General features: G+C 43.0%; 1 protein-coding gene across 1 annotated transcript in view; it reads right to left on the reverse strand.

Annotated features, from left to right (window-relative positions):
- ralbp1 (ralA binding protein 1) overlaps window positions 1-7,810 on the reverse strand; it is a 29,957-nt gene extending 22,147 nt beyond the window's left edge. The window contains exons 1-6 of the mRNA XM_036986652.2: window positions 7,708-7,810; window positions 6,190-6,526; window positions 3,160-3,287; window positions 2,574-2,725; window positions 2,133-2,275; window positions 103-296 (exon numbers count right to left, since the gene is read on the reverse strand). Coding sequence (XP_036842547.1) covers window positions 103-296; window positions 2,133-2,275; window positions 2,574-2,725; window positions 3,160-3,287; window positions 6,190-6,439 — 867 coding nt within the window. The 5' untranslated portion in view covers window positions 6,440-6,526; window positions 7,708-7,810. The remainder of the gene's footprint in view (window positions 1-102; window positions 297-2,132; window positions 2,276-2,573; window positions 2,726-3,159; window positions 3,288-6,189; window positions 6,527-7,707) is intronic.
- Between the last annotated feature and the right edge of the window lie 6,309 nt (window positions 7,811-14,119).

Raw genomic sequence — 14,119 nt, forward strand, 5'->3', positions numbered from 1 at the left:
TTTCGGATTGTCGTTCTGGGGTATTGTGTGTAGATTGATGAGGGGGAAAAAATAAACGGATCAATAATATCTAAAGCTAGCCATCAAATCACCTCCCCTCACCTTCTCAGCCTCAGCCGGTCTGCTGCAGGCGTCCTCAAAGCGTTGAGCCAGGTCTCGTCCTAGAATGTTCTCGGGGAGTTCTCGGAGGTACTGCTTCAACAGGCTAGCTACGGTGTGAGGGTCATACTCTTCCAAGCATGGACACTCCTCGCGGTCATACGATGCCTTCAGCTCGTCCACTTTAGACTTCATACCTGGGAGGGAAAGAGAGGAGGAGGGAGGGAGGGTTAATACTAAAGGTCGACCGATTATGATTTTTCAACACTGATACCGATTATTGGAGGACCAAAAAAGCCGATACCGATTAATACCGATACCGAATTTAATTTATTTGTAATAATGACAATTACAACAATACTGAATGAACACTTATTTTAACTTAATATAATACATCAATAAAATCAATTTAGTCTCAAATAAATAATGAAACATTTTCAATTTGGTTTAAATAATGCAAAAACAAAGTGTTGGAGAAGAAAGTAAAAGTGCAATATGTGCCATGTAAGAAAGCTAACGTTTCAGTTCCTTGCTCAGAACATGAGAACATATGAAAGCTGGTGGTTCCTTTTAACATGAGTCTTCAATATTCCCAGGTAAGAAGTTTTAGGTTGTAGTTATTATAGGAATTATAGGAATATTTCCCTCTCTACCATTTGTATTTCATTAACCTCTGACTATTGGATGTTCTTATAGGCACTTTAGTATTGCCAGTGTAACAGTGTAGCTTCCGTCCCTCTCCTCGCTCCTCCCTGGGTTCGAACCAGGAACACAACGACAACAGCCACCATCGAAGAAGCGTTACCCATGCAGAGCAAGGGGAACAACTACTAGAAGGCTGAGAGTGAGTGACGTTTGAAACGCTATTAGTGTGCGCTAACTAGCTAGCCATTTCACGTCAGTTACACCAGCCTCATCTCGGGAGTTGAGAGGCTTGAAGTTATAAACAGCGCAATGCTTGACGCACAACGAAGAGCTGCTGGCAAAACGCCTGAAAGTGCTGTTTGAATGAATGTTTACGAGCCTGTTGCTGCCTACCACCGCTCAGTCAGATACTTAGATACTCGTATGCTTAGTCAGATTATATGCAACGCAGGACAAGCTAGATAATATCTAGTAATATCATCAACCATGTGTAGTTAACTAGTGATTATGAATGATTGTTTTTTTATAAGGTAAGTTTAATGCTAGCTAGCAACTTATCTTGGCTTACTGCATTTGCGTAACAAGCAGTCTCCTTTTGGAGTGCAACGAGAGAGAGGCAAGGTCGTTATTACGTTGGACTAGTTAACTGTAAGGTTGCAAGATTGGATCCCCCGAGCTGACAAGGTGAAAATCTGTCTTTCTGCCCCTGAACAAGGCAGTTAACCCACCGTTCCTAGACCAGTTAACCCACTGTTCCTAGGCCGTCATTGAAAATAAGAATGTGTTCTTAACTGACTTGCCTGGTTAAATAAATGTAAAATAAAAAAATAATAAAAAAATATCGGCAAATCGGCGCCCAAAAATACAGATTTCCGATTGTTATGAAAACTTGAAATCGGCCCTAATTAATCGGCCATACCGATTAATCGGTCGACCTCTAGTTAATACACAGTATACACCGCCACGGTAGATTCCCCTCACACACCAAGACACACGGTAGATTCTCCTCACACACCAAGACATACCTGACACACAGAAGATTCCCCTCACACACCAAGACACACGGTAGATTCCCCTCACACACCAAGACATACCTGACACACAGAAGATTCCCCTCACACACCAAGACATACCTGAGACACGGTAGATTCCCCTCACACACCAAGACATACCTGACACACAGAAGATTCCCCTCACACACCAAGACATACCTGAGACACGGTAGATTCCCCTCACACACCAAGACATACCTGACACACAGAAGATTCCCCTCACACACCAAGACATACCTGACACACAGAAGATTCCCCTCACACACCAAGACATACGGTAGATTCCCCTCACACACCAAGACATACGGTAGATTCCCCTCACACACCAAGACATACCTGACACACGGTAGATTCCTTCACACCTCATTCCGTAGCTCTCGATGTAGTCGATACACTCTCTGAAGACTGCAGGGAGCTGGATCCCGTCGTACAGGGCTGTTCTCTTCACTGCCTCAGCCAGGGGAGCCCCGAAGATGGGTCTGGGGAACAACAATGATAGTTTAAATTATAATTTTAATGTCAAAAAACAGATATGAATCCTTTTGGCTTTTAACACAAATCCCGGAGAAACACGCTCAGGTTGAAAGCACAGAGTCCAGCCACACACACTCAGGTTGAAAGCACATAGTCCAGCCACACACACACACACACACGTTGAAAGCACAGAGTCCAGCCACACACACACACAGGTTGAAAGCAACAGGATCTAGTCAGCCTTTCACTCTCAGTCAAATTGTCATCAGGCGTGGGATTGGGACCGTGAACCGTCCCGTCTACCTGAATGTAGGCATCTCCACGGGGACGGGCTCCGGCTCGGTCGCGGGCTTCTTCTTCTTCTTCTTCTCCTTCCACTGTTTCACCACGTCTGCTGCCGTCAGGTCTTTAGACTTCTTGTCCTTCTTGTCCTCCTTGGGACACTTCTCCTTCACCTGGGAGACAGGAACACACAACGCGTTGGTCCCCTGCAGCTCAGTTGGTAAGAGCGCGGTGTCTGCGACGCCAAGGGTGGTGGGTTTCAATTCCCGGGCCCCACCCATACGTAAAATACATGCATGGGTGACGAAGTCACGTTGGATAAAAGCGTCTGTTAATAAACGGCGTATATAAAGTGAGAAAAAACAGAGATTGTTTCTGATCCCCCCCCAAAAAAATTGGTTTAGCGCTGGATCCTCATAAATAATAGTAAATAATAATAATAATAATATAATAACATTAAAATAATTTAAAAGAAAAACGAAACGAACAAGTTAATAGCAGAGGGGCATTGAAGCAGAGTGGTAAAACAGAGCCGGAGCCCGTCCCCGTGGAGATGCCAAGGGAGATCAATTAAAAACAGTGACGTTCACTTCACTGGATTCTTTACCTTGAAGTCTTTCTTCTTGGAGAAGCTGGGTTTCTTAAACACGTGAATACCCTTCGAACGCTTCATCTTGGAGGGGCTCTCTGCCTCGTCCGCCGAGCTGTCCTCCTGGAAGGCTGCGTATCCCTCCGCTACGGGACGGACGGACGGACGGACGGAGAGGACAGGAGGAGGAGGTTAGAAAGCACACCTCTCTCTGATTCGCACTGATACCACAGATGTGGTCAACAAGAAGCACGAGAGAGAGAGGAGAGAGAGAGGAACTATAGCAAAGGAGAGGAGGAGAAGAAAAGACAGAGGGAGCCAGAGAGAGAGAGGAACTATAGCACAGGAACTATAGCAGAGAAGAGAGAGAAGAAAAGAGAGAGGGACCCAGAGAGAGAGAGAGGAAATATAGCAGAGGAACTATAGCAGAGAAGAGAGAGAAGAAGAGAGAGAGGGAGCCAGAGAGAGAGAGAGAGCGAGAGATGACTAGGAAAAGAGGTCAGGCTCCAATATAGGACAATCCCCACAGCACCTGGCAGCCGGCTCGTTTTCCTGAACCAACCTCAAAAGTTATTTCCTCACATCCAATCGCAAACAAACTGCTGGTCCAAGATCAGATCAGTGGTGACCTACTCAACACCTAACCGGTTGCCTCCAGCCAGCTAGAGACCCTGTGTATCGGACCGCTGCCTGAGACACACCTTTGCTGGGTACAGGGTGTGCCCTCAAACTGTCCATCTCCTCCCCCCTCCCTCTAGTCACTATGCCCTGGGAGGGAAAGCTACATTTATCCATGGAAAAACCCCTGATAAAAACAGACAGGCAGAACAATAAGCCCCCCCCTCCCACATAACAAGAACCATGAGAGGGCTTTGACCCAAAAGTGAGCATAAAGAGTTAAAGGCTACCTGACTACAACAAAGGATGAAAGTAACTTTCCACTGTTTCCAGACTTCTGTGAAATATGACCTAAAATGAATTACAATACGAGTGAAATCGTTTTCTTTCAAAAAAAAAAAAAGTGCAATTAAGTACGTTAGAAAAACTGATTTTCTATGTTGGAACGGTGTGGGCGTACCCCGGAAGTACAAAAATATTCATGCGAGTAGACCGCTGATTGGCCAGATCATCCTCCTCGATAACATCATCCTCTATGAGGAAATACTGTAGCCAGTGTGTTTGAAACGGTCTGAAATGCAAGTTTGAGTGTTTTTTTTTCTCTCTCTCCAATGTATACTTTGGCCACAAATCCCTCTCCAAAGAGATGTTTGATCTAATCCTTCCTATGATAGCTCTCACTCTCCAAAGAGATGTTGGATCTATAATCCTTCCTAGGATAGCTCTCACTCTCCAAAGAGATGTTGGATCTATAATCCTTCCTAGGATAGCTCTCACTCTCCAAAGAGATGTTGGATCTATAATCCTTCCTAGGATAGCTCTCACTCTCCAAAATAGATGTTTGATCTAATCCTTCCTAGGATAGCTCTCACTCTCCAAAATAGATGTTTGATCTAATCCTTCCTAGGATAGTTCTCACTCTCCAAAGAGATGTTGTATCTAATCCTTCCTAGGATAGCTCTCACTCTCCAAAGAGATGTATCTAATCCTTCCTAGGATAGCTCTCCCTCTCCAAAGAGATGTTGTATCTAATCCTTCCTAGGATAGCTCTCACTCTCCAGATGTTTGATCTAATCCTTCCTAGGATAGCTCTCACTCTCCAGATGTTTGATCTAATCCTTCCTAGGATAGCTCTCACTCTCCAAAGAGATGTATCTAATCCTTCCTAGGATAGTTCTCCCTCTCCAAAAGAGATGTTTGATCTAATCCTTCCTAGGATAGCTCTCACTCTCCAAAGAGATGTTGGATCTAATCCTTCCTAGGATAGCTCTCACTCTCCAGATGTTTGATCTAATCCTTCCTAGAATAGCTCTCACTCTCCAGATGTTTGATCTAATCCTTCCTAGGATAGCTCTCACTCTCGAATCTTAAAAGTCAACTTTAGGTACAAAAAACAGTCTAACACAATTTTTCATTCAAACAGAAATGGGATGTGCCTTTGGTGGTTCATCAGTGTGTCATTCTGGTCATGTGCGACGTGAATGACGTAGCTAGTTCCTTAGCTAACTATAGCCCACTGTAGCTAGTTCCTTAGCTAACTGTAGCCCACTGTAGCTAGTTCCTTAGCTAACTGAGGCCCACTGTAGCTAGTTCATTAGCTAACTGTAGCCCACTGTAGCTAGTTCCTTAGCTAACTGAGGCCCACTGTAGCTAGTTCATTAGCTAACTGTAGCCCACTGTAGCTAGTTCTTTAGCTAACTGAGGCCCACTGTAGCTAGTTCGTTAGCTAACTGAGGCCCACTGTAGCTAGTTCGTTAGCTAACTGAGGCCCACTGTAGCTAGTTCGTTAGCTAACTGAGGCCCACTGTAGCTAGTTCGTTAGCTAACTGTAGCCCACTGTAGCTAGTTCGTTAGCTAACTGAGGCCCACTGTAGCTAGTTCGTTAGCTAACTGAGGCCCACTGTAGCTAGTTCCTTAGCTAACTGTAGCCCACTGTAGCTAGTTCGTTAGCTAACTGAGGCCCACTGTAGCTAGTTCCTTAGCTAACTGTAGCCCACTGTAGCTAGTTCGTTAGCTAACTGTAGCCCACTGTAGCTAGTTCGTTAGCTAACTGTAGCCCACTGTAGCTAGTTCGTTAGCTAACTGTAGCCCACTGTAGCTAGTTCGTTAGCTAACTGTAGCCCACTGTAGCTCGTCAGTAACTCCTCCAGTACGTGTTGACGTCATTTTACAGGATTTTGTTTTTGGACAGAAGCTGTAGAGATCGGTAAGAAATGGCACTTCTGTAGCTAAATATCTTATTCAGCCATTTTGTTTTTAAACATTAAATGACCTGGTATTATGGTGTATTGATCAGTTAATACAGTTTAAAGATGTTATTTTTGAGGGTGTTTTTGTGCCTAAAGTTTGACTTTTAATAAGAAGGACTTGTATAAATCACAGATAAATAAATAAACAGTAATAAACAGTAGTAAAGGTAATGTCTCCTACTCCTCTTCTCCTTCTTCTTGAACTTGTTCTTCTTCTTCCCGTGTTCTTTATCATCATCCGACACGGCGTCGATGACCTCATGGTGGTGGTGTCCGTCGTGCGGGGGCGAGGGCTCGCCCGTCCTGTACAGTCCGGGGAACTTGGTGGGGCTGATCTCCTCCGAGCTGGGGGTACGAGCCACCCCTCCCGGGTGCTCCGCCCGACGAACCTCCGCTGGGCTGCTACTGGGGGGCAGGAAGCACTCGGTCATGGCTGGGCACTGCTCTGAGACACAGAGTCCTGGGCGTCTCTTCACTCCTCGCGTCAGGGACACGAACACATCACCGGACCATTACACCTACAGGGGACACGCACACACACAGTTTATACTTAGTCAAACATTACAATCACATTATCTGATAGTTTCAGTATACAGCGGCTGTATTAAATTGTAACCAGCAGATGGGGCTCTGTTATAATAGATATCTCTTGGAGTCCACCTCAACCCAGCTATACTACTGCATCCACACAAACCCATATGAACAGTGGTGGCAGTACACACACATTTTGTTAAACAGTACTGCTCTGTCTCAGTCTTAATGCGTAACTATGGCACACAATGTACATATTTTCCGTAGTCCCAGAATTACAACCCATTAAAATAGTAACGTCGTACGTTAAGGATGCCCACAGGGGTCAAATCCAAAACCAGTACATGACTACAATACAACAACAACATCTGGATTAATCCAAGCCACCAGATGGGGCTCAAATATATTTTGGACCTCATCAACTCATCCACGCAAAAACTGTCACACAGACACCACTAACTGAATCTCAAATCACCTACAGTTTGATAATGCTACCTAACCATTTAAAGAACACTTTTTGGTCACTTAAAAAAAAAAACTTAACTATAAAAGGAGATGAACTGGATCTAGTGGTGGTAATGGTTGCTACTGCTTTTGACTGACGCACCTCCAGCTCCACACATTTCTAAGGGGTTCCCAATACCTAAATAGTTAAATACCTAGTCCAATGTATTGTTAAAAAAAAAAAAAAACACATTAACCCATACAGCCTTTAATAAACACTAGTTGTGCATCAAGAGTCAGGCCTATCACTGGGGTCAGTCTGTGATCCTTATCATAGCTGTCCTATGGTGATAATCCGTGTCGACGATATAAAGCCTTAAGGACTCCCGTTCAATACAACACACCACAAGTAGTTGACCTAAGACACAGCCAGGAGCAAGCGAACGTAAAACAACCGACTCAAACGGATGTGCAAACTACCAAAGTTGTTGCTAACCACTAGGCTTTGAATGGAGGCCCAGATGCTAACGGCTGTTGTTAAAGCTAGCCAGATAGCTACCTAGCTAGCTTACGTTAGCTATCAGCCACCCGCGGGTAATATTGCTCACAGATTCATGATAATAAATCGATACGAGGCAGCTATAAGTACTTCAACGTATATAACCGCATTTTTATTAAAATTATACTTTGAGATAGGATCCGATATTTCACTCTGCCAACTAACCTTTTTTTGGTCAATTCCTTAACGGAGCTTCCTGCTAGCTGTTTTGAGTACCAAATAAACAGAGCTGAGTCTGCGCAGTGAGGCCATAGGTGCATTATGGGAGTTGTAGTTTAGAGTGCAATCCTGGGGAAACTACAACTACAAGTCCAGTTTGACAAACTTTATCAACTTTTAAAAAAAAGAGTATTCAACTATATACTTATGAATAACTAAAACATTCATATTTGATCAGATACATTATGAAATGACTGACAACTTCCACACAAAGGTCGTCTTCATTGTATAAATAGCCCAAACAACTACCTCTTCCCCTACTGTATTTATTTATTTATTTATTTTTCTCCTTTGCACCTCACTATTTCTACTTTGCACACTCATCTACTGTCAAATCTACCATTCCAGTGTTTTAATTGCTATATTGTATTTACTTCGCCACCATGGCCTATTTATTGCCTTTACCTCCCTTATCTCACCTCATTTGCTCACATTGTAAATATACTTATTTTATACTGTATTATTGACTGTATGTTTGTTTTACTCCATGTGTAACTCTGTGTTGTTGTGTGTCTCGAACTGCTTTGCTTTATCTTGGTCAGGTCGCAATTGTGAATGAGAACTTGTTCTCAACTTGCCTACCTGGTTAAATAAAGGTGAAATTTAAAAATAAATAAATAAATAATAATAAAAATTGTGTCTTCTGTTGTCTATTTCGCAACTACTTCCACAGATCTAACAGCGTCTACCGGCTGTAACAGGGTCGCGTGACTCAATAACAATAAAGATGAACAAATCGTCATTGTGTGGTTGGCAGATTCACAGACTACTGTTTGTTCCTCGCCAACTGGACACAGCATCAGTGGCAGGCAGGAAGGAAGGCAGGCAGGAAGGCAGGCAGGCAGGCAGGCACACAGGCAGGCAGGCAGGCAGGCAGGCAGGCAGGACACCCAACCATCTGCACACATCACTGGCGCTAAAAATAGAAGATGAAAAGGGGGGAGAGAGGAGAGGAGAAAGAGAAAAAGATAGAGAGAGTGTGTGTGTGTGTGTGTTTGATTTTACTATCCTTATATGGACAAGAAGTCCTCACAAGGATAGTAAAAAAAACAAAGAAAATGATGACAAGTGGGAACATTTCGCCAGTCCCCACAGGGAAAGTGGCTATATAGGTTTAAGGTTAAGGGTTAGAATTAAGGTTTAGGGTTAGGTTTAAGGTTAAGGGTTAGGATTGAGGTTAAGGGTTAGGATTAAGGTTTAGGGTTAGGATTAAGGTTTAGGGTTAGGATTAAGGTTTAGGGTTAGGATTAAGGTTAAGGGTTAGGATTAAGGTTAGGGTTAGGATTAAGGTTTAGGGTTAGGATTAAGGTTAAGGGTTAGGATTAAGGTTAAGGGTTAGGATTAAGGTTATGGGTTAGGATTAAGGTTAAGGGTTAGGATTAAGGTTTAGGGTTAGGATTAAGGTTTAGGGTTAGGTTTAAGGTTAAGGGTTAGGATTAAGGTTTAGGGTTAGGATTAAGGTTTAGGGTTAGGATTAAGGTTTAGGGTTAGGTTTAAGGTTTAGGGTTAGGTTGAGGGTTTAGGGTTAGGATTAAGGTTTAGGGTTAGGATTAAGGTTTAGGGTTAGGATTAAGGTTTAGGGTTAGGATTAAGGTTTAGAGTTAGGATTAAGGTTTAGGGTTAGGATTAAGGTTTAGGGTTAGGATTAAGGTTTAGGGTTAGGATTAAGGTTTAGGGTTAGGATTAAGGTTTAGGGTTAGGATTAAGGTTAAGGGTTAGGATTAAGGTTTAGGGTTAGGATTAAGGTTAAGGGTTAGGATTAAGGTTTAGGGTTAGGATTAAGGTTTAGGGTTAGGATTAAGGTTTAGGGTTAGGATTAAGGTTAAGGGTTAGGATTAAGGTTTAGGGTTAGGATTAAGGTTTAGGGTTAGGATTAAGGTTTAGGGTTAGGATTAAGGTTAAGGGTTAGGATTAAGGTTTAGGGTTAGGATTAAGGTTTAGGGTTAGGATTAAGGTTTAGGGTTAGGTTGAGGGTTTAGGGAAAATATGATTTTAAAGGTGAATTAATTGTTTGGTCACTACAACAATAGTCAAACATGTGTGTGTGTGTGTGTGTGTGTGTGTGTGTGTGTGTGTGTGTGTGTGTGTGTGTAGTTAAATGCAGCAGTAAAACATTGGTATCAGTCAGTTAAACCCCCCCCCCTTTTCCACCCTCTTCCTGAGAAGGACTCAGTACACCCTGGTTCACTTACTGAACACCTGTGTTTCAGAATACTGTGATAACAACTGGGTTTCTCGAGGAACTGATGTGCTTCCTGTCACAGTGAAACTCAGATTAGATTAGATTAGAGTGGGAGACTGGATTCCTGTCACAGGGAAACTCAGATTAGATTAGATTAGAGTGGGAGACTGGATTCCTGTCACAGTGAAACTCAGATTAGATTAGATTAGAGTGGGAGACTGGATTCCTGTCACAGTGAAACTCAGATTAGAGTGGGAGACTGGATTCCTGTCACAGTGAAACTCAGATTAGATTAGAGTGGGAGACTGGATTCCTGTCACAGGGAAACTCAGATTAGATTAGATTAGAGTGGGAGATTAGACGTAGGAACAGAGGTGGACTATTAGACATAGAAATAGAGGAGGACTATTAGACGTAGGAAACAGAGGACTATTAGACGTAGAAACAGAGGACTATTAGACATAGGAACAGAGGAGGACTATTAGACGTAGGAAACAAAGGAGGACTATTAGACGTAGAAACAGAGGACTATTAGACGTAGGAACAGAGGAGGACTATTAGACGTAGAAACAGAGGACTATTAGACGTAGGAAACAAAGGAGGACTATTAGACGTAGAAACAGAGGAGGACTATTAGACGTAGAAACAGAGGACTATTAGACGTAGAAACAGAGGAGGACTATTAGACGTAGAAACAGAGGACTATTAGACATAGAAACAGAGGACTATTAGACGTAGGAAACAGATGAGGACTATTAGACGTAGAAACGGAGGAGGACTATTAGACGTAGGAAACAAAGGAGGACTATTAGACGTAGAAACAGAGGAGGACTATTAGACGTAGAAACAGAGGACTATTAGACGTAGGAAACAGAGGACTATTAGACGTAGAAACAGAGTGCTATTAGACGTAGGAAACAGAGGAGGACTATTAGATGTAGGAAACAGAGGAGGACTATTAGACGTAGAAACAGAGGACTATTAGACGTAGAAACAGAGGACTATTCGACATAGGAACAGAGGAGGACTATTAGACATAGGAAACAGAGGAGGACTATTAGACATAGGAACAGAGGAGGACTATTAGACATAGGAACAGAGGAGGACTATTAGACATAGGAAACAGAGGAGGACTATTAGACATAGGAACAGAGGACTATTAGACGTAGGAAACAGAGGAGGACTATTAGACATAGGAACAGAGGAGGACTATTAGACATAGGAACAGAGGAGGACTATTAGACGTAGAAACAGAGGAGGACTATTAGACGTAGGAAACAGAGGACTATTAGACGTAGGAACAGAGGAGGACTATTAGACGTAGGAACAGAGGAGGACTATTAGACGTAGGAACAGAGGACTATTAGACGTAGAAAAGGAGGACTATTAGACATAGGAACAGAGGAGGACTATTAGACGTAGGAAACAGAGGAGGACTATTAGACATAGGAACAGAGGAGGACTATTAGACATAGGAACAGAGGAGGACTATTAGACATAGGAAACAGAGGAGGACTATTAGACATAGGAACAGAGGACTATTAGACGTAGGAAACAGAGGAGGACTATTAGACATAGGAACAGAGGAGGACTATTAGACGTAGGAACAGAGGACTATTAGACGTAGAAACAGAGGACTATTAGACGTAGAAACAGAGGACTATTAGACATAGGAACAGAGGAGGACTATTAGACGTAGGAACAGAGGAGGACTATTAGACATAGGAACAGAGGACTACTAGACATAGAAACAGAGGAGGCTTATTAGACGTAGGAACAGAGGAGGACTATTAGACGTAGGAACAGAGGAGGACTATTAGACGTAGGAAACAGAGGAGGACTATTAGACATAGGAACAGAGGAGGACTATTAGACATAGGAACAGTGGAGGACTATTAGACATAGGAAACAGAGGAGGACTATTAGACATAGGAACAGAGGACTATTAGACGTAGGAACAGAGGAGGACTATTAGACGTAGGAACAGAGGAGGACTATTAGACGTAGGAACAGAGGACTATTAGACGTAGAAAACAGAGGAGGACTATTAGACATAGGAACAGAGGACTATTAGACGTAGGAAACAGAGGAGGACTATTAGACATAGGAACAGAGGAGGACTATTAGACGTAGGAACAGAGGAGGACTATTAGACGTAGAAACAGAGGAGGACCATTAGACGTAGAAACAGAGGAGGACTATTAGACGTAGGAACAGAGGAGGACTATTAGACGTAGAACTAGAGGAGGACTATTAGACGTAGAAACAGAGGAGGACTATTAGACGTAGGAAACAGAGGACTATTAGACGTAGAAACAGAGGACTATTAGACGTAGGAAACAGAGGACTATTAGACGTAGAAACAGAGTGCTATTAGACGTAGGAAACAGAGGAGGACTATTAGATGTAGGAAACAGAGGAGGACTATTAGACGTAGAAACAGAGGACTATTAGACGTAGAAACAGAGGACTATTCGACATAGGAACAGAGGAGGACTATTAGACATAGGAAACAGAGGAGGACTATTAGACATAAGAACAGAGGAGGACTATTAGACATAGGAACAGAGGAGGACTATTAGACATAGGAAACAGAGGAGGACTATTAGACATAGGAACAGAGGACTATTAGACGTAGGAAACAGAGGAGGACTATTAGACATAGGAACAGAGGAGGACTATTAGACGTAGGAACAGAGGAGGACTATTAGACGTAGAAACAGAGGAGGACTATTAGACGTAGAAACAGAGGAGGACTATTAGACGTAGGAACAGAGGAGGACTATTAGACGTAGAACTAGAGGAGGACTATTAGACGTAGAAACAGAGGAGGACTATTAGACGTAGGAAACAGAGGACTATTAGACGTAGGAACAGAGGAGGACTATTAGACGTAGAAACAGAGGAGGACTATTAGACGTAGGAAACAGAGGCTTATTAGACGTAGGAACAGAGGAGGACTATTAGACGTAGGAACAGAGGACTATTAGACGTAGAAACAGAGGAGGACTATTAGACGTAGGAAACAGAGGACTATTAGACGTAGGAACAGAGGACTATTAGACGTAGGAAACAGAGGAGGACTATTAGACGTAGAAACAGAGGAGGACTATTAGACGTAGGAAACAGAGGCTTATTAGACGTAGGAACAGAGGAGGACTATTAGACGTAGGAACAGAGGACTATTAGACGTAGAAACAGAGGAGGACTATTAGACGTAGAAACAGAGGAGGACTATTAGACGTAGGAAACAGAGGACTATTAGACGTAGGAACAGAGGAGGACTATTAGACGTAGGAACAGAGGAGGACTATTAGACGTAGGAACAGAGGACTATTAGACGTAGAAACAGAGGACTATTAGACATAGGAACAGAGGAGGACTATTAGACGTAGGAAACAGAGGAGGACTATTAGACATAGGAACAGAGGAGGACTATTAGACATAGGAACAGAGGAGGACTATTAGACATGGGAAACAGACGAGGACTATTAGACATAGGAACAGAGGAGGACTATTAGACGTAGGAACAGAGGAGGACTATTAGACGTAGAAACAGAGGAGGACTATTAGACGTAGAAACAGAGGAGGACTATTAGACGTAGGAACAGAGGAGGACTATTAGACGTAGAACTAGAGGAGGACTATTAGACGTAGAAACAGAGGACTATTAGACGTAGGAACAGAGGACTATTAGACGTAGGAAACAGAGGAGGACTATTAGACATAGGAACAGAGGAGGACTATTAGACATAGGAACAGAGGAGGACTATTAGACGTAGAAACAGAGGAGGACTATTAGACGTAGGAAACAGAGGCTTATTAGACGTAGGAACAGAGGAGGACTATTAGACGTAGGAACAGAGGACTATTAGACGTAGAAACAGAGGAGGACTATTAGACGTAGAAACAGAGGAGGACTATTAGACGTAGGAAACAGAGGACTATTAGACGTAGGAACAGAGGAGGACTATTAGACGTAGGAACAGAGGAGGACTATTAGACGTAGGAACAGAGGACTATTAGACGTAGAAACAGAGGACTATTAGACGTAGAAACAGAGGACTATTAGACATAGGAACAGAGGAGGACTATTAGACGTAGGAACAGAGGAGGACTATTAGACATAGGAACAGAGGACTACTAGACATAGAAACAGAGGAGGCTTATTAGACG

The sequence above is a fragment of the Oncorhynchus mykiss genome, chromosome 8, assembly GCF_057628025.1.
Source record: "Oncorhynchus mykiss isolate SJ-2025 chromosome 8, ASM5762802v1, whole genome shotgun sequence".
NCBI classification, from domain to species: Eukaryota; Metazoa; Chordata; class Actinopteri; order Salmoniformes; family Salmonidae; genus Oncorhynchus; species Oncorhynchus mykiss.